The sequence below is a fragment of the Gopherus flavomarginatus genome, chromosome 9, assembly GCF_025201925.1.
Source record: "Gopherus flavomarginatus isolate rGopFla2 chromosome 9, rGopFla2.mat.asm, whole genome shotgun sequence".
NCBI lineage: Eukaryota > Metazoa > Chordata > Testudines > Testudinidae > Gopherus > Gopherus flavomarginatus.
Window position 1 is genome coordinate 54,489,419 of NC_066625.1, and position 20,223 is coordinate 54,509,641.

The 20,223-nt window shown below is 48.0% G+C and overlaps 2 protein-coding genes across 2 annotated transcripts; both read left to right on the top strand.

Moving 5' to 3' along the window:
- Positions 1–613: 613 nt before the first annotated feature.
- Positions 614–7,338, top strand: LOC127058605 (zona pellucida sperm-binding protein 3-like). Its single transcript, XM_050968793.1, has 9 exons — positions 614–1,054; positions 3,372–3,490; positions 3,581–3,684; positions 3,762–3,939; positions 4,017–4,137; positions 4,237–4,328; positions 4,412–4,554; positions 4,724–4,849; positions 7,205–7,338. Exons 1-9 carry the CDS (start codon positions 614–616, stop codon positions 7,336–7,338), a joined length of 1,458 nt encoding a protein of 485 aa, XP_050824750.1.
- Positions 7,339–14,226: 6,888 nt separating this feature from the next.
- LOC127058604 (zona pellucida sperm-binding protein 3-like) lies at positions 14,227–17,611 on the top strand. The gene is made up of 9 exons (XM_050968792.1): positions 14,227–14,667; positions 15,308–15,426; positions 15,517–15,620; positions 15,693–15,870; positions 15,948–16,068; positions 16,169–16,260; positions 16,349–16,491; positions 16,637–16,762; positions 17,505–17,611. Exons 1-9 carry the CDS (start codon positions 14,227–14,229, stop codon positions 17,609–17,611), a joined length of 1,431 nt encoding a protein of 476 aa, XP_050824749.1.
- The last annotated feature ends 2,612 nt before the right edge of the window (positions 17,612–20,223 follow it).

Sequence of the window (20,223 nt, forward strand, 5' to 3'; positions counted from 1 at the left end):
TTCTCTGTCCTGTGCTAGTCAGGACATCAGATAAGATTTTGTGTGTAGTCTCTTCTGGCCTTGGAATCTATGACTCTCAGGATAAGAATGTTCACATTTAAACACAGGTCCTTTGGCAGAGCTGTATCTGTAGAAGATGCCTTTGGTCAAATGAACTCAACATTGCATCACAATTTCCACCCCAGCCATTGACCCAGAAGCTGATCTGCCTGTGTATGTGGATTTCAGAGAGGATGCAAATTTCAGCTTTAAACAAAACCCATGTTGCAAGTTTAACACTGGTGCAGCTATCACTGCCCCATGATGAAAAGCCCCCTAAAATCCATCATTCCCAAAGCAGACTGTACAGATGGCACTTCCATCATATCACAATCTTTTAAACTTTAATTGAATAAAACATGGTAGGAATCTCTCAAAATACAACTGATGAACTGAACAACAGGTGGGACTGATTCTCATTGTTCCTCCCACTTCCCTGCTCCAGGGTGTGGGCAGTGGGTGTGATTGGGCTCCAGCTGCCTGAGGTCTAGGAAAGGGCATTAATTACTTGGGGCAACTGTGAGCTGGCTTTAGGTGCAGAGTATAAAGGGCCCCAGAGCTAGAGTTTCATTCTATGCTGGGTTTGTGGCAAGCAGGCAGAATGGGGTATGGAGGTAGCCTGGGCTTTGCTGTTCTGTGCTGGGCCGTCAGTGGGGTGATCTGTTACAATCCCTGGGATTTCTCTAGGAGGGACTCAGCTATCTGGAGACCCAACCTCAGGGTTGAGACCCCTCAGAGACAACCCCGTGTACCTTCTCTTGCCCAGCCCTACCCCTGGGCTCAGGTTGATTCTTCCCAGCTCAGGGCTGTGTCTCTGCTGCAGCCTGTCACAGTGCAGTGTGAGGAAGCTCAGCTGGTGATCACTGTGCACAGGGATCTATTTGGGACAGGGAGACTGATCAAAGCTGCTGATCTGAGCCTTGGCCCAGCTGCCTGCCAGTACACATCCCTTAATGCTGCAGAGAACACAGTGACCTTTGAAGCTGGGCTCCATGAATGTGGTAGCACCTTGCAGGTAAGGCAGCTTCATACAAGCTAGAGCACCTGTGAGTAAGGTGAGCCTCATACACTTCGTCCTATCTGTGCTTTGTTAGGTGGGATTGTAATAACCTCAGTCCCAGTTCTGGACCTTAGCGTCCAAAATATGGGGGTTAGCATGAAAACCTCCAAGCTTAGCCACCAGCCTGGACCTGGTACCTGCTGCCACCACCCAAAAAATTAGAGTGTTTTGGGGCACTCTGGTCCCTCTGAAAAACCTTCCCTGGGGACCCCAAGACCCAAATCCCTTGAGTCTCACAACAAAGGGAAATAATCCTTTTTCCCTTCCCCCCTCCAGATGCTCCTGGAGAGATACACAGACACAAGCTCTGTGAATCCAAACAGAGTGAATCTCCCTCTCTGTTCCCAATCCTGGAAACAAAAGGTACTTTCCTCTTCACCCAGAGGAAAGGCAAAATCAGGCTAGCCACTTCAACACACACAGATCTCCCTCCCACCAATTCCCTGGTGAGTACAGACTCAATTTCCCTGAAGTAAAGAAAAACTCCAACAGGTCTTAAAAGAAAGCTTTATATAAAAAAGAAAGAAAAAATACAAATAGTCTCTCTGTATTAAGATGACACAATACAGGGCAATTTCTTAAAAGAATATTGAATAAACAGCCTTATTCAAAAAGAATACAAATCAAAGCACTCCAGCACTTATATTCATGCATATACCAAAGAAAAGAAACCATAGAACTTACTATCTGATCTCTTTGTCCTTACACTTAGAAACAGAAGACTAGAGTAGTAGAACTACTTCTCCAAAGCTCAGAGCAAGCAGGCAGCCAGAAAACAAAGACAAAGACACTCAATTCCCTCCACCCAAAGTTGAAAAAATCCGGTTTCCTGATTGGTCCTCTGGTCAGGTGCTTCAGCTGAAAGAGACATTAACCCTTAGCTATCTGTTTATGACAGGGATAAATGGAGAGTAAAGGGAGTGTTGCCTTAAAGGCACTGAAGGGTGGGATTAACTCTGGTCCTCCCTTGTGGATGATGGATAATCCCTAATGTCACCTGTCTCTCAACAATCCTGAGCTGTGCTTTTAACACAGTTCACAAAAATAGGGTGTGGAGGAATGCTTGGTAGCACAATGTGACTTCCCCTCTGGGGATACACTGTAAATTTTGCTTAGGCTGGAGTAGGCTTGGTTCTGTGAGACACCAGAAAACCTAAGCAAAGGCACTGATAGGTTGCGATTCCCTGGTGTCCCATAAGGAACAGGAGTAAGTGAATGATTCCTCAGCGCCTGGCCAGATCTGAGTAGGAGACCAGGAACCTGGCACGTGTGACTATTAGCTTGTCTAACACTTGCCTCACAATAGTGACCCTGTAGAGGGATTGATCTAGTGTGTCTAAACTCAAACAAGTTCTTACTTGGCATTGGTGTCTTGGGGGTCAAACAGCACTGAAGATGCAGCAACTTGGCTTTTTAACTTGTGTTAGCTGCTCAGCTAAAGCTTCTAGAGGAGCCTTGGGTTGAATTTGAGCTACAACCTGAATTAAAATCAGATGTGCCAGGTCATCTCTGCTGTTTGAACCCAAATTAGCTCACCCAAGTTAAGAACCCTGCTTTTATTTGTAGTCTTAGCTGTACCTTTAGAGAAGTACATGGTGGCATGGACAGGCGCAACTGGATCCCACTTAACTTTCTGCCACATCTTTGCCCAGTGCTGTAGGAGGCTATAGGCCAGTGTATTACTGGCTAGGAAACCTACGTCTCTGGGTCATATCTTGAGGTACCACCACATTGATGGGCTTTCCATGCTTGTAATGTTAAGAGATGGTTGCAACCAGATATTGGACCTTCTCCCTCTGTGAAGGGACCTTTTCCCCCCCACTCTCCCAACCAATATTTCCCCAATATGTGACTTGCTATGGGAGAGTCCCTATAACAATAGGCCAGGACAGCTGGATTAATCCTCCTTGCCCAGAGAAAGATGATTGACAGCATAAGAGTGCCCAATGGGAGCTAGATTCTCCTACAGTGAAGATGAACACATTTTGGAAGTTGCAAGAAAAGATAATTACCTGTAGGAAAGAGTGCTAGAAGCAGATGCTGCAATGACCTGAGATGGGTACCATAGACCCTAGTTCTACACATCATGACATAGAATGCCGGCCAGATCAATACTGATCTCTAAAAACAATGTTTCTATTACCATACAACTATGGCTGTACATGTGTTGAAAGACTTTCCATTAATAAGAAATCTCTCTCTAGGTCTTGCTGAACCTAGTGGCTTTGAATGTTTGTATGCTCCTAACCCTTCCATGTCTGATTCTTCCCAGATGACTCCAGATTCTCTGGTTTACAGCACAAGCCTGAACTATAACCCCACCCCTGCCAGCAACCCAGTGATCCTGAGAACCAATCCAGCTGTGATTCCTATTGAGTGTCACTATCCCAGGTGAGTGTCTGAGATGCTCAGGTCCCTTTCCTCCCATTCAGTCCCTGTTGTGGGATCTGGCTCAGTGCCTGAGGTTTGCTCCTCTCACAGGAAGGACAATGTGAGCAGTAAAGCCATCAAGCCAACCTGGGTTCCCTTCAGCTCCACTCTGTCTGCAGAGGAGAGGCTGGGTTTCTCCCTGCGCCTGATGAATGGTAGGTGGGAGAAGACTTCAGAGGGAGCCCAACCCTGCCTGTCTGTCTGTCCTGCTCACTGTGAGCTTACCTTGCAGATGACTGGAGTGCTGAGAGACTCTCCAATGGGTTCCAGCTGGGGGAGGTCATGCATATCCAAGCTGATGTCAACACCGGGAACCATGTGGCTCTGAGGCTCTTTGTGGACAGCTGTGTGGCCACCCTGACCCCAGACAGGGACTCCTCTCCCCACTATTCTGTCATTGACTTCAATGGGTAAGAGCTGGGAGCCCTTTCTTCTTTAAAACAAGACTGATCAGGGACTCTCACTGACCCTTGGTTCTTCTGTGTAGATGCCTGGTGGATGGGAAGTCAGATGACACCACTTCAACCTTCATATCCCCCAGACCCAGGCAGGACACACTGCAGTTCATGGTGGATGTGTTTAGGTTTGCAGGAGAAGCCAGGAACTTGGTGAGCTCCAGATTACTGCTCCAAGTCAATTTCCCCAGGCTAAGCAGGTGTTAGTGTCCCCTGGGATGGTCGTAACCCCTCTTCCCACTTCCCCTCCAGATCTACATCACCTGTCATCTGAAAGTCACTGCAGCTGAGCAAGCCCCAGATCCCTTGAACAAGGCTTGTTCCTTCAACAAAGCAGGCAACATGTGAGTAGACTAGAACCCCACCAGGAGAGAGAGGCAGCTTAGAACAGACCACTTCACTGTAGATTGTTCCTGTTCTGTTGCAGCTGGTCTCCAGTGGAAGGCACCAGAGACATCTGCAGGTGCTGTGAGACTGGGAACTGTGGGCTGGCTGGACAGTCTAGAAGAGTCAGACCTCTGGACAGATGGCCAAGGAGGCGCTTCCAGAGAGATGTGACCTCCAGGCATGGTATGATCTATATAATTGGAGTTAAGAGGTGTCTAGGTGTGGTGCTTAGGTCTTTCCCAATAAAAAAGGGGGTCTGCTAGCTGAGCTGAAGGTCCATGGGTTGTCTTTATCCACTTTGTGAGAATGAAAGAAGCTACACAGATGTAATTTTTCTCTTCCCTCAATACAGGTGACTCCTCAGTGAGGGAAACTGAAGCTGATGTTGTGGTAGGACCTCTATTCATCACTTATGCCTATCAGGGATCCAGAAATCTTGTGGAAGAACAAACAGAAGTAGGGAAGGCAGCATCGCCAGGTACTTAACTTGTACAGCAATAGTCTATGCACCTTCAGGGCATTGGGCCTGTTGTAAAAAGTGAAAACTCCCTCCAACCACTTCTTCAAGGGAACACTGAGTAAACAGCTTTGCCAGGACAAACCTATGGGCCTGTCAGACCAGTGGGTTGGATAGGAAAGGACCTAGTTAGAATCCAGGGGAGTTCTCCACCCTCCACTCCTGACTCTACCCCCAGCTGGGTTGAAGCATTAAAGTGGTCAAGACCGATTTATAATCTGGGTGACCTGTAGGAGATGGATACCTCCTGCTAAACTCCAGGAAGTTGACACCACATAACCAATACAGTGACCTTAACAGAGGGTTAGAATTAGGAGGGAACATGGAAAATTACAATAGGGTCATAGATTCCCACCTTGTTAATCCTGATCCATGTCTTGGATGTCACTCCTTGGATTTGTGTATTATGTGGCATAAACAGAATTGGTAGCATAAGTACACAAATTGAACCATGACTTAATTGTCAGACTTGATGGGATAAATCTCATGACTGGAACATAGCTATAGATGGGTATCGCTCCTTCAGGAAGGACAGGATTGAAAAAGGAGACCTTACCTAGTCTTGATGTACATGTGTCCTAAGATCCAGAAGGAGATGAGGCAGATCAGTTTAAAGTCACTGCCTAAAGATCATATCATGGAGGGGAGGGGGGAGTCTATTGTAGACTCCTAAATCAGGAAGGAGTGGCTGAGGCATTTCTAGGACCTAGAAATATCAAAACAGAAGACCTGGTAGTAATGGGGAACTTTTCTAAGATGTATTGGACTACCCAGACAGCAAAACCTAACTCTTCCAACAAGTTCTTAGAGTTGTCCCCACTACATTCTGTCTTGGAAAGTAGAGGAAGTAAATGGGGTAGAGCCATCAGACTTAATGCCTCTCTGTTGGTCAGGATCAGTAACAAATTAGAAGGTGGAAGGCAATTGGGGTGGAAGTGATCATGCAATGATCTTTTGCAATCCTAAAACAAGAGCCGTAAAATCAAGACAATGGACTTTAACTCCCAGACAGATAGGGAAAGGTCCCAAGGGAAGAAAATGTAAGGGGGAAATTAATTCAGGTGAGCTAGTGATTTCTCAAGGAGAAATCTTACAAGCACAACTGCAAACTAACCCAATTTAGAGCATCTTGGCCTTATTCTTTCCTTTATCAAGAGCTCTTTACCTGAATTAAAAATGCTAAGGAGTACAAAATAACACAAGCATGCAAGGACAAAATCAGACTAACAAAACAAGTTACACCTACCAAGGGACATAAGGCAATAAGCAATTCTGCAAATACACTAGTAGTGAGACCTAAGGAAAGGACCTATCCTTTTCTTAGTGGGGAGATCTAATAATGGATGACATCAAAAGGCTGAGGTGTCTAGTGCTTATTTTGCTTCAGTCACCATGAAAAAGGTTAACAGTGACCAGATACTCAACACAACTATTAACAGGGTGGAAGGAACACACTTCGAAGTAGTTGAAGAACAAAAGAACAGAATAAAGAGTACTTAGATGTATTCCAGTTGGCAGGGCCTTGTATCTATCCTAAGAACTAGCTGAAGCAATCTCTGAACTGTTAGTGATCATCTCTGAGAACAGAGGATGAGTGAGGTCCCAGAGGACTAGAGCGGTACAAACATATTACCTAGCTTTAAAAAGGGGAACAGACAGCCTGGGGAAATCAGACCAGTCAACCTCACTTTGTTCAATACCTTTCCAGGTAACAATCAGTTTGTAAGCACCTAGAAGACAATAGGGTTATAGGGAGTAGGCAGCACAAATCCATCAAGAACAAATCCTGTCAAAAGAAACTACTGGCCTAGTGGTGCCAGAAGTGGGGGAAGCAGACATGTTGGGAGTGGATACACTTCTTAGTAACCCTTTGACAGGTCCAATGAGTGTCACAAGCAAATTAAGAAAATGCATGTAGATGAAACTACTATAACTGGTTGATAGATGGTACTCAGATTTATTATCAGTGGTCTGCTGTGAGACCAAGGGTGTATTTAGGGGGTCAGTCCCTGGGTCCAGTATTAGTCAATATTTTCATTCTCAATTTAGATTTTGGGGGGGGATGAGTATTGATAAAATTTGTGGCTGACACCCTGAAACTCCCCTCCTCTTCCATTCTAGAGGACAGGATAAGATTTCAAAATTGACTGGAACTCAAGATGAAAGTCAAGTGCTAAGCACTACACTTAAGAAGGGGAAAAAATCAAATGCCTGACTACAAAAGAAGGGGAATAACTGGCTTGCTTATGTATGATTGACTCCACTAAAGCTGGAAAAACATCTAGTTCCCATTCTAACCACAAATCTTTCCTACAGGCATGGAAGAGACTCCTGGGCTGGTGCTTGGGCTGAGCTTGGTGGCTGCAGCTATTGGTTTGGCCTCTGTGACTCTAACCATCTGCTTCATCTACAAAAACCACAGCTGTGCAATGGCTGGTGCTGTCATGTGACTTGTACCTCATGTCATAAAATAAACCCATAAATGGACTTGAGTCTGGTCAGTGCTGATTTAATGGGTGAGTGGTGCTGTCTATTCTGTGGGGGTAACTCAAAGAGGTGGTCTTCACAAGCACTGCAGTCTCAATTCATGAGAATAATCAGTGGGGTGGAGGGGGTTGAGTGCAGAGTTTGCCTCTCCTGGCAACAGAGCAGAGTTGTTGGCAGTGTGAAATGGAGGTGCTGTCCTGAGCTGCTTGGAATCTAACACCTGCCACCTGTAGCCCTTCTCCAGCCAGGACTCCCTCTGCAAACAGGCCAGGGCTGAAGGCTGAGTCACCAGTGACAACAGCCAGAGTGCTGAGAACTGCTCCAACAGCATGCCTATCCAAGATAGAAAGATAGCCACACTATTTTTAGCATGGGTATGGGATGGGAGGGGCTCACTGTATACCAGGGTATCACTGTCAGGGCAACTAGCACCTCACAGTACCCCACTAAACATTTTTATTTTGAAGTTGCAAGCTTAAACTAGTGCAGATAAGCCTCCTCCAGCTGGAATTGCTACACTAGACTTTACAAGGTGTCATGGAGGCTATTGCTAATGAGAACAGCTACTAATGCACCAAACTCATCCCTGGTGTAACTTCAGTGGCCAGGCATTCATCATAATCCTGGCCCGGGGGTGGTTCTGTAGGGCTTGGCTTGTTTGCTAGGCCACTGTATAAACATCACTTTAAACAACCTCCTGCACTTTATCTGGATTGGTCAGAAAAGTAGGCTGCTCAACACCCTTTACAGGGGGAGGAGGGAAGGGACTCTGCAGTTGTGCTGACTTCTGTAGCTGGCATCATCCAGCCTGCCTTGCTCATGTTACAGTGAAAACTGCCAATGCAGGGGACAGCTCTATCCCCAGGTGGGTGCATAGAGCAGGAGCACTGATGGTGGCACCAGTAGTGTTGGGGTGGAGGATGCCAGCAGCTATGAGGTGTCTTCCTATTGGGGACGTAAGAGTTACACAGGCTTATTTCCGAAACATGTTCATAGGGCTGTTGCCTTAAACAGATAGTTAAGGGTTAATGCCTCTTTAACCTGTAAAGGGTTAACAAGCTCAGTGAACCTGGCTGACACCTGACCAGAGGACAAGATACTTTCAAATCTTGGTGGAGGGAAGTCTTTATGCTTTTTGGGTTGTTCTTTGTTCTCTCTTGGGATTAAGAGGAGCCAGACATGCAACCAGGTTTCTCCAATCTTTCTGAAACAGTTTCTCATGTTCTAACTAGTACTTACTAGTTAGAAGGCAAATTAGTCTTTGTTTTCTTGATTGGCAAATGTGTATTTTGCTAGAAGGATATTTTACCTCTGTTTGCTGTAACTTATACTTAGGCTAGGGGGGAGGGAGTCCCTCTGGTCTATGTAAAGCTGAGACCCTGTAAACACTTTTCCATCTTGATTTACAGAGAATTATTTTTTCTTTAATTAAAAGCTTTTCTTTTTAAGAACCTGTTTTTTTTTTATTCTTGTGTAAGACCCAAGGGGAGTGGGTCTGAACTCACCAGGGAAAGTCTGGGAGGGGGAAGGAGGTGGGAAAGGTTAATTCCTCTCTTTTAGGATCCAATGAGTTTGGATCAGTGTCTCTCTCAGGGTTCTCCAGGGAAGGATTTAGGGGGACAAAGTATACCAAACACTATTTTGGTTGGTGGCAGCATTATCAGATCTAAGCTAGGAATTAAGTTTAGAGGGGTACATGCAGGTCCCCACTTTCTGGATGCTAAAGTTCAAAGTGGGAATCAGACCTTGACAGCAGCACAGCTGTCAGGAACACTATGGCCTTGTCTGCATTGAACAGTTTTGTTAACAAATCAGGTTTTGCTGACTTGTTCCTTCTGCCAGTGTAACTCCCCTGCAATGGCAACATAATAAAACCACCTCAATGAGTGGCATAGTGCTTCTGTCAGTGTAGTTAGGGTGATGGAGTGACAGTGTAGACACTGTTCCTTCAGCTATTGACTGGCATTCTTGTCAATTTCATGGCTCCACTGAAGTTATGAAATTAACAAGAGAGCCAGTTTCCCCAGCCTGACTGCTGCCAGGTTTCCACTCAGGGCTGGCTTTAGGCTGACCCTTTTTTTTCCTTCCCCCAAATGGGGTCCCGTGCCTAAGGGGGCCTTGCTGCCCTGGCTGGAGTGTGGCAATCCCTATGGCCCTGCTGCCCCAGCAGAAGCCCAGCAAGCCCCACCGCCCCTTTCCCTGGCCAGAGAGTGGGCAGACAGCTCTAAGCACATGGCCCTGCTTCACCCCCCATCCCCACAACCTGAGGACTGGCCAGAGTGCAACAAGCCCTGCTCCCCTGTCTAGAGTGCAGTAAGCCCCATGGGCCCTGGCAGAGCATGGCAATCTCAAGTGCTGCTGAAGACTCAGAGCGCTGACCGGTGAGTATAAGCCCCATGAATTCAGCCCTACACTTGCTAAAGCTGGCCCTGTCTCCACTCCATCCTGGCTTGGGCTGCTACCTGGGCTCCCCACTGGGAGCCCTATTCCCCCAGAGTTGCTGCCAGGAGTGTGGCAGCCAGCTAGACTCAAGTGTGGATCTCTTTGAAGCAAGAAGCCTAGGCAGCTGCACTCCTGGCTGGGAGCACAGAGGAGAGAAGCACTGGCTCTGTCCCCCAGATGGGCCCCTCTCCAGCTAGTACCATGTCATTACCAGGATCACTACCACTGTGGCTGCTGTCCACATTATCCTCCTCCAGTTGGTAATAAACTAATGCAGTGGCTGTAAGGTGACCTAACATAGGTCCACTTAGGATTGTAGTGTAGACAGCTTAAGTTAGTGTGGGTGTGTGTGTGTGTGTGTGTAATAGCATACACAAGACCATGTAATCTGCCAGGCAAAGGTATAACTAGGTCCAAGGGCTGGGAGGGGAACTAACCAAATTAACACAGTGGGATGAGTGAAGAATCCTTGGTAAAGCTTAGCAAGGGCTGCTGTGGATCTGCTATCATGTGAGGTCCTTACATCAAGACCAACACCACTGCCTTTGGCCTGGAGCTGATGCGGCTTTCCCTACTCAAGGCTGATAGCCTACACAGGCTACTACCTAAGGGCTAGTCTACACTGGCAGTGCTTTAATGTGGTTTGTGTCATGGCATAGCACTGGGAGAGAGCTCTCCTAGGGCTCCAAATCACCTCCACAAGGGGTGAGGCTACCAGTGCTGGTGCACTGTCTACATTGGTGCTTTATAGCACTGAAACTTGCTGCACTCAGGGGTGTTTTTTCACATAGAATCATAGACTATCAGGGTTGGAAGGGACCTTAGGACATCATCTAGTCCAACTCCCAACTAAATCATCCCAGCCAGGGCTTTGTCAAGCCTGACCTTAAAAACATTCCTGAGCAAGAAAGCTGCAGTGCTGTACAGTGCCAGTGTAGACATGCCCTTAGAAGGGCTGATGTGCCCCAGTGAACCTAAAACTGGAGGTGCATCACTAATGGTTTTTATGCTATTGCCATGCTACCTGGGCACTTCACTAACATGAGGGAGGAGATCCTGATATACACAGTGCTGGGGGATGCTTGGCCAGGGCTGCCCAGGGTGGAGGGGCAAGTAGGGCAATTTGCCCTAGGTCCCATAGGGGCCCTGGCCTGGTGGCGGGCTGGGTCTTCAGCAGCAGGGGACCCTTCAGTTGCTCTGGGTGTTTGGCAGCACTGAAGGGCTGAAGCAGTTCTGAAGACCCAGACAGCCACCAGGTGAGTACAAGTGCTGCACCTGCCCTGCTTTGCCCCCTGAATCCTCTGGGTGGCCTGGTGCTTGACACCATTCCCCCACTTCACCCGTGCCCTGCCTCTTTCTACCCCTTTTCCCCAAGCACGCTGCATTCTCACACCTCCCTCCTGCATGCTGCAAAACAGCTGCTCACAGGAGGTGTAGGGAAGGGGAGGTGCTGATCCATGGGGTGTGCTGGTGGGCAGGAGGCATTGGGCTGCACTGGGTGCTTAGCCCCCACCATTTTTTCCTATGGATGTTCCAGCCACAGAGCACCCACAGAGTTGGTTTCTCTGCTCACACAAGATGTGGGGAAGAAATTTTATCCCTGTTTTACACCTGTGGAAACTGAGCCATAGAGAGGCTGTGACATGGTTTCAAAATAGCAGCTGTGTTAGTCTGTATCTGCAAAAAAGAACAGGAGTACCTGTGGAACCTTAGAGACTAACATTTATTTCAGTATAAGCTTTCGTGGGCTACAGCTCACTTCTTCAGATGCATAGAATGGAACACACAGACAGGAGATATTTATACATACAGAGAACATGAAAAGGTGGAAGTACCCATACCAACTGGAAGAGTCTAATCAATTGAGATGAGCTACCGTCAGCAGGAAAAAAAAAAAAAAACCTTTGAAGTGATAATTGAGATGACCCATAGAAGGTGTGAGGAGAACTTAACATAGGGAAATAGATTCAATTACTGTAATGACCCAACCATTCCCACTCTGTTTAAACCTAAGTTAATTGCATCTAATTTGCATATTAATTCAAGTTCAGTGGGGCCTCATGGTTGTGGTCGCCTAAGAATACAGTGGCAGAACCAGGAATTTAACCATCAACTGGTGAGTCCAAAGCCAGTGCTTCAACTGCAAGAACACCCAACTGCCCAGCTGAAGGTCAGCAGCAGGGTTCTGCACACACTGCCCTCAAAAGAGCAGAGCTGGCTCTATCCCCTGACTGTATTACTAACAACCCCTCTGTTCTCCCAGCCTCCCCACACCTAGTGCTGTCAAGATACTGACTGCTCAGCTGCCTCCAGGACAACTTTAACTTTCCCACCGTTCCTTACTCTTTCAACACAGCCCTATGTTCTACTCTAGACAGCTCCCAGCCCCTGACATCCTTCCACTCTGTCTCCTAAACATGACTGCATTTATCTACCCAAAACTGCCGTTAGGGAGGAGGGTGTAATCGTCCCCATCTCACACAGGGGAACTGAAGTACAATGGCAAAGGGCCAAAATTAGTGGCCACCTACCTAAATTCCCATGTAAGTAATATTTTTTGGGGGGGGAGGGTGAGCAAAATTTGGTTTTAAAGATAAATTTAACTGTGGCCTTCATGAAACTGGCCACAGAGAAATTCCATCATGTGGCACCATAAAATGCCCAACCGTGATCGGCATCCAATTTAATGCAGGCCCTTTAGAACCAGCCCATGGCCCTCTGCCTAATCAGCTAATCCACTGTGTAAGTGGACTGTTCAATGGTTTTTTAGACAGCAATAGATTCAGGCTGCCTGAGTTCTGTGCCTGTATCAGGAATGGAAGTGTTCTCTAGTGGTTAGAGCTGTGGCTACTGACAGGACAACCAACCACATGCTTTGGATGTTCGCTTCAACAGCCAGCCTGGCTCAGTGGATGATAGTCAGGTCTGCCATATTAATGACCTAGATATTAACGTGATCTTTCCCAAGAGGATCATTGTGCAGCCTCTTGGTGACCTTACCTGTAAAACAGGGGGGAATGAGACCTGTCTCCCCTAGTGCATGCAGAGGAAGCTACAGTCAAATACAAATACACATAAATATGAACAGCCATCACTGGAAGCAATGACTCTTGAATTTACAGTCTCCTGGGCCTAGTTATTCCAAAGTATTTAGGCTCCTAACTTCCATTGAGCCTAACTACCTTTGAGGAACTGGGTCATGGTTCCCAGCCCAGTCCACTGCGCTTGGTTGAAAGAGGAGTCCTGGGTTTAGCTGTGTATACAGGCACAGCATGCAGGGCTCACAGAAAACCCCTGGGCCATTCCCCAGGACCAGAAATAAAACAATGATTTTGGATAGGCTAAGTTTTGGAACTTGTTCTTCAGACTGGACATTAGCCCTCAGCAGGGGTAGCTCAACAATCTCCATTTCACATGGATCCCGCCCCAATCATTTCCTAGGTGTGCAAAAATATCATGATAAGGCTGTTCAAACAGGATACTCAACATTTAAAACCAGGCCACTTGGGAGAGCTGTGGCTGGAAAACCCTTTGGTCAAATGAACTCAAGTTTGCATCCCAAAACGCACCTCAGCTGCTGAACTAGAATGCCAGTTTAGGAGTTGATCTGACTATCCAGACCAAGTTCAGATCCCCTTGGGATCCAGGAAGCCCACTCACTACTAAAGGACCTCCCTGCAGCCTAAGGGGAGGATCCACAAGTCCCGGATTCCAAGTGAGTACGGGCGACAACTAAAGATAAAACAGGGACAGGAGTGAGGTCACAGGGCTAAACGAAGGGAAGCTGACAGGGACACCGAGCAGATAACCCCGCTGAGTTCAGATCCTATTGGGATCCAGGAAGTGGGTGGGCAGAAGGACCTCCCCCAGCCTAAGCGGAGGATCCACAGGACCTGGAAGCCAAATGATTCCAGAGGACAACTAATGAGATAACAGAGACAGGAGTGAGGTCAAAGGGTCAAACAAAGGGAACCAGATGAGGACACCGAGCAGATAACCACACCGAGTTCAGATAAGAGGCAAAATTCAGAGACCAGGAATTTAAACAGAGATTGTGTCACAAACGTAACCATATTGCAGTGATCACTGCTCCATAGTAAAAATCCCCTTTGGCATTGAGCATCAGCACTGCAGACGCTGCACAGCTGATATTTCACATCCACATCAAAATATTTCAGCCTTTAATTGAACAAAACATCACAGGAATCTCCCAGAATACAACTGATGAACTGACCAACAGGTGGGGCTGATTCCCATTGATCCTCCCATTTCCTTGCTCCAGTGATGGGTCGTGGATGTGATTGGGCCCCAGCTGCCTGCAGGATAGGGGAGGGTGATAATTACCTGGGGCAGCTGTCACCTGGCTTTAGATGCAGGGTATAAAGGGCTCAGAGCAGCAGATTCTCTCTATGCTGGGTTTGCTGCAGGCAGGCAGGATGGGGTATAGAGGCACCCTGGGCTTTGCTCTTCTGTGCTGGGTGGTTAGTGGGGTGACTGGTTACAATCCCTGGGATTTCTCTAGGAGGGACTCAGCTATCTGGAGACCTGCCCCTAGGGCTGAGCCCCCTCGCAGACAAGCCCATGTGCCTTCTCTTTCCCAGCTCTACCCCTGGGCTCAGGTTGATGCTTCCCAGCTCAGGGCTGTGTCCTTGCTGCAGCCTGTCATGGTGCAGTGTGAGGAGGCTCAGCTGGTGATCACTGTGCACAGGGATCTGTTTGGGACTGGGAGACTGATCAAAGCTGCTGACCTGAGCCTTGGCCCAGCTGCTTGCCAGTACATGTCCCTTAATGCTGCAGAGAACACAGTGACTTTTACAGCTGGGCTCCATGAATGTGGCAGCACCTTACAGGTAAGGCAACTTCATATAAACCAGGAACTTCCTATTTGTGTGGATTTTAAAAGGTAACAGTACTGTGCAGGCCTTGGTTCAGTTACTGACCAACTGGCTATCCCTCTGGAGGGAAGGGGTGTCTATTTTTTTCTTAGTCTTCAGTCTCCTTATAGTTGAGAATTTCATGTCTGTGCTAAAAGCAGGCTTAAGAGCATGTATGGGAAGGGAACCATGATGGCTGTCAGATTTCACCACTGGACATGTGTGCCCAGTCCAAGCCAGGGAATTTACTGACAGTAAAGCACAGTTTGGCACCTTGAATTCTCTGAGCTCTGCAGAGGGGAAGGGGCCAGCTGAATGTGTTTCTGTTCTCAGGTAGCTCAATCTGAGTAGTGGTGTGAGTATGTTGTACCTGGGGGTTACTCTATGGCACTTGCCTCCGAACAGGCACAGAGGAAACTAGTCAGCAGAGTCATGCAAAACAGGGTACTATGGTAGCTCCAGTATTCTGATAGCTGCTACAGCAGAATGATCGCAGGAACCTCTTATTGAAAGATATGCCCACTTTCTGTAGGCTGGAGAACTGTCTTCAGCTGAGACCTGTTAATATTGATCTTAACTACTTGCCCTTAATCTGTCCAATGTCCCTTCCTTCCAGATGACCCCAGACTCCCTGGTTTATAGCACAAGGCTGAACTATAACCCCAGCCCTGCCAGCAACCCAATAATCCTGAGAACCAATCCAGCTGTGATTCCTATTGAGTGTCACTATCCCAGGTGAGTGTCTGAGATGCTCAGGTCCCCTCCCTCCCATTCAGTCCCTGTTGTGGGATCTGGCTCAGTGACTGAGGTTTGCTCCTCTCACAGGAAGGACAATGTGAGCAGTAAAGCCATCAAGCCAACCTGGGTTCCCTTCAGCTCCACCCTGTCTGCAGAGGAGGAGCTGAGTTTCTCCCTGCGCCTGATGAATGGTAGGTGGGAGAAGACTTCAGGGGAGCCCGACCCTGCCTGTCTGCTCTGCTCACTGTGAGCTTACCTTGCAGATGACTGGAGTGCTGAGAGACCCTCCAATGGATTCCAGCTGGGGGAGGTCATGCATATCCAAGCTGATGTCAACACCGGGAACCATGTGGCTCTGAGGCTCTTTGTGGACAGCTGTGTGGCCACCCTGACCCCAGATAGGGACTCCTCTCCCCACTATGCTGTCATTGACTTCAATGGGTAAGAGCTGGGAGCCCTTTCTAGTGTAAAACAAGACTGATCAGGAACTCTCACTGACCCTTGGTTCTTGTGTGTAGATGCCTGGTGGATGGTAGGTCAGAAGACACCACCTCAGCCTTCATATTCCCCAGGCCCAGGCAGGACACACTGCAGTTCATAGTGGATGTGTTCAGGTTTGCAGGAGATGCCAGGAACTTGGTGAGCTCCCAGATTTCTGCTCCAAGTCAATTCCCCCAGGCTAAGCAGGTGTTAGTGTCCTCTGGGATGGTCCTAATCCCTCTTCCCACTTCCACTCCAGATCTACATCACCTGTCATCTGAAAGTCACTGCAGTTGAGCAAGCCCCAGATCCCTTGAATAAGGCTTGTTCCTTCAACAAAGCAGGCAACATGTGAGTAGACTAGAACTCCATCGGGGGAGTGATGGGCAGCCTAGAGAGGAACACTTCCCTGTAGATGATTGTCCCTGTTCTGTTGCAGCTGGTCTCCAGTGGAAGGCACCAGAGACATCTGCAGGTGCTGTGAGACTGGGAACTGTGGACTGGCTGGACAGTCTGGGAGAGTCAGACCTCTGGACAGATGGCCAGGGAGGCGCTTCCAGAGAGATGTGGCCTCCAGGCATGGTAGGTTCTGTGCCCACTTCACCTGGGAAGATGTCTGGCTTACTCCAACAGACTGTTCCTAGAGAATCTTCCACCCAAAATGGGATGGATGAGACTAACCTGACATGTATTGGTGCTCTAGTAGTGCTTCTCTTCCCCAATACAGGTGACTCCTTGGTGAGGGAAGCTGAGGCTGATGTTGTGGTAGGACCCCTAATCATCCTTGATGCTTATCGAGGATCAAGGGATCTCTCAACTGATCAAATGGCAGCGGAGAAGGCAGCCTCGGAGGGTAAGTAGTTCTAGCGAAGAACAAGTCACACAGTGCCTCTATTGTTACTTATTAATCTCCATTAGGTTGGCTTGGGAAAAGCTGATCTAAAGGATGGAAGAAACAAGTCTTGCAAAGTCAGCTGTACAAATCCTTTAGTCCAAGGAGGGGATGTTAGGAATGAGTCAACAAGGCTCCTCATTGAAACAGTCCAAGCAGAGCCAGTCAAACAAGTCTGTCAGCCATTGCAGCCTGGGCTTATCTGCTGGGACACCAGTTGTGGCCTGAGACCTATAACCAATTAACTAGTGAATTTATAGACAGGTGCTAATCTCCTGTTCCAGCCACTTCTAGTAGACAAGTTATCAGAGGGCCAGCCTTGTTTTAGGCTGGATCTGTAAAAGCAGCAAAGGGTCCTGTGGCACCTTATAGGTTACAGACATATATTGGAGCATGAGCTCTTGTGGGTGAATACCCACATGCATCCAACAAAGTGGGTACTGACCCATGAAAATTCATGCTCCAATATGTCTAATCTATAAGGTGCCACAGGACTCTTTGCTGCTTCTAGTAGACGGACTCCAATTGGTATGGCTAAAAACCACTTCAAAAATCAGAACCCTTCAATATAGCTCAAATAAAATCCCCAACTTTAACTATGGCCTTCACTAATGTACCCAACAAGTCCATGGTGGATTTTTATGGAGTGGTAGCTAGAAAAACAACTAGTTGCAGTTTTAACCACCTGTTCTTCTTTTTGTAGGATTCTCTTCTACAGCTGGGCTGATCTCCATGGCAGCTGCCATTGCACTGGCCTTCATCACTCTGGGGATACTTGTATACAGAAGATGCAGCCATTCTAGTGCCTGAGCAGTCACATGCCTTGTACCTTCTGTCTAAATAAATCCAATTACTTGAGTCAGGTGCATGACTTATTCTTTATGGGCAAGCGAGGTGTGTGCCCTCTCCACCTACTTTGGGAAAGAAAATGGATGGCCACCCCATGGACACACAAATGGGCTGAATAGGGAGAGATCATGGGAGGGTGGGGAGAATAGAGCTTGCTGCCTTCAGGTTCCCAGAGTCAAATGGCTGGTATCTCTCACAGGCAAAGGGCAGGGGAATTTCTCTCCTGAACAGTCCAGCTGGCAGCTGTAACCATTACAGGGCTCTAGCAGAAGAGAGAACAATATCCCCCAGCCACTGTGCCGTGAGTGAAACAGACTTCAGGAGGAAGTTCCTCCTGACTCGCTTTAGGCAAAGCTCTAGGAGAGGGGTTCTCAAACTTCATTGGACCACAACCCCTTTTGACAATTACTGCCCCAGCCCAGGGGGTCAAACCCCAAGAGCTTCAGCCCTAGGGAGCAGGGCCTGTAGCCTGAGCACTGCCACACAGGGCTGAAGCCCTTGGACTTTGGCTCCAGGGCTCAGTTTGTGGCTTTGGCCTCAGGCAGCCTACCACAGCCCTGGCAAACCCATTAAAAGGGTGGTGGTGACCCACTTTGGGGTCCCAACCCACAGTTTGAGAACTGCTGCTCTCAGGTAACTGCCCCAATCCTTCTCTCTCAGGTGAGTGGGATAGCCAGGTTCTTCTCACCATGGACTGAGATCACCTCTGGGGTGAATTCCTTTGGCTTACGCTGGATTTAGTTGTGCATGCCAGTCCTGGTCTCATGCAAAAGGAATTTAAAAAAATTTTCCAGTTCATGCTCTAGGCCATGACTTGCAGATCTGTGAGGGCTGCTCCAACCTGATCATGCACCCAGGGCAGCTTCGACTCAAACCCAAGTCTAAAGGGCTCTGCTCCGTTGTGCTCTCTCCAGTGGTAGAAAGTAGCCCACCGTCCTAGATGACAGGATGTCATTTGTTCAAACAACATCTGCCCTTTAGGTGGGTGGGGAGCAGACCTTACTCAGGATTGCACAAGCAAACATTGGCAGCAGTGCTGAGGAGAGCAAAGGGAGCAGCAGAGTTTATTTTCCCCCAACAAGCTCTCTGCAGCAGTGGTCATTCAGCCTCTCCTATGGGATGCTGCAGTGGGGTGCTGAAGCTGGCAGGCAAGATAGTGGGGCGGGAGCAGCACCTTTTTCCTCTAACAGATGCAACTCTCTGAGCAGTGGCCCTTGTAGGTTTGCTATGCACCTGTGAGCTGAAGGGACTTGGGGCTGTCCAAGGTCAGAGCACCTCATGCACAGTGTCAAATGACTCTCAGCACCCTGGGAGGCAGGGGAGGGCTGACCCCCATCATACAAGGGTGGAAGGAGACACAGGATCATGAAGTGAGATTGCCCAGGAAGGCATTGGCACTATGTGAAACTTAACCTTCATCTCTTGCATGCCAAGGTGGTGTTTTAACCATCAGGCCATTGTTCTCATTGCTTTCCAGCCTGTATTTCCATGGTTCCTCTGTTCTTCTCCCCCTGCCCAGCTGAGATCCAGCCCCTCTGTTGTAGGTAAATGTTCCCTGCCTCTGGCATAATTCCAGTCCTTCCAGTAAACTCTGGGTCCCTCACTGGGGAAGTTCCAAGGCCCTGACTTCCCTCAAATCCTCCTCCTTTCTCTGCACTCAGCTTGTTTCTCTTTCTCCCGAATGATGTTGGCTGTATCTAGGCAAAGAGCAGGAATCATTACTGTCCTTGTATCATGGAGGAGACTCCGAGGTTCAGCTGCTAAGCCAGAATTAGTGGCCAGTTCCCAAACAAAGAATTTTGTGCTTCATGAGGGGTGTGGATTCAATGCCTGGAGGTACTGCCGCTGGTTGAGCTGTCAGCTGCCTGACCTGCCAATTTTCTGGCTTTCTAGGGTGCCTTGAAGAAAGGATGCAAAATTTGGTTTTTAAATAGAAATTTAGCTGCAACCTTCGCTAAACTGGGAAAAGAGCAATTCCATCATGTGGAGCCAAAATTACACCCACGGGAGTCACCTGGTTTGGACACAGTCCTCTGACCCTTGACCTAACCTTTCTGTAAGTGGGCTTTACAGCTGCTTGGCAGAGAATCAGGATTCCTGGGCTCTCTACCTAGCTGTGAGAGGAGAGTGTGGTCTCATGCTTAGCACAGGAAGGGTAACCAACCACATTAACTCCATGCATTCATTTCAGAGAGCAGCATGGCTGTGACTGGGGTCATCTGGAGACACCAGGGTTTTATTCCTAGCTTTCCAAGGGGGAACATGATGTAAACTCTCAAGTAACTTTTAGCTCTAAGATGCTGGACTATGAGAGCTGCCTTGCCCTAGTATAGGGCTATGAAGCCTTAATCAGTTATTAGCACTGTGGGTACAAATACATATTAAGAGCTGTCAGCGGACTGAAACAGTTGCATGCCATCCCATGGGCTCTTCACAGGTATGGTGTTGACAACAGGTGTCTCTCTCTCTTTCTCTGGGCACACTGTCATTCCATGCAGGACTCACAGCAGTCCCATTGGTCGTGCCACTAAACAGCGATAAACCTGAATAACTTCAAATGGACTAGCTTTTGG

Excerpts from the sequence above, each read along its gene's own strand:
- LOC127058605 (XM_050968793.1), top strand. The coding sequence starts at position 614 with ATGCTGGGTTTGTGGCAAGCAGGCAGAATGGGGTATGGAGGTAGCCTG. Across the intron at positions 3,685-3,761 it reads CTCCCTGCGCCTGATGAATG|ATGACTGGAGTGCTGAGAGA; the intron begins GTAGGTGGGAGA and ends CTTACCTTGCAG. Across the intron at positions 4,850-7,204 it reads AGGGAAGGCAGCATCGCCAG|GCATGGAAGAGACTCCTGGG; the intron begins GTACTTAACTTG and ends TCTTTCCTACAG.
- LOC127058604 (XM_050968792.1), top strand. The coding sequence starts at position 14,227 with ATGCTGGGTTTGCTGCAGGCAGGCAGGATGGGGTATAGAGGCACCCTG. Across the intron at positions 14,668-15,307 it reads AATGTGGCAGCACCTTACAG|ATGACCCCAGACTCCCTGGT; the intron begins GTAAGGCAACTT and ends CCTTCCTTCCAG. Across the intron at positions 15,871-15,947 it reads GCTGTCATTGACTTCAATGG|ATGCCTGGTGGATGGTAGGT; the intron begins GTAAGAGCTGGG and ends TCTTGTGTGTAG.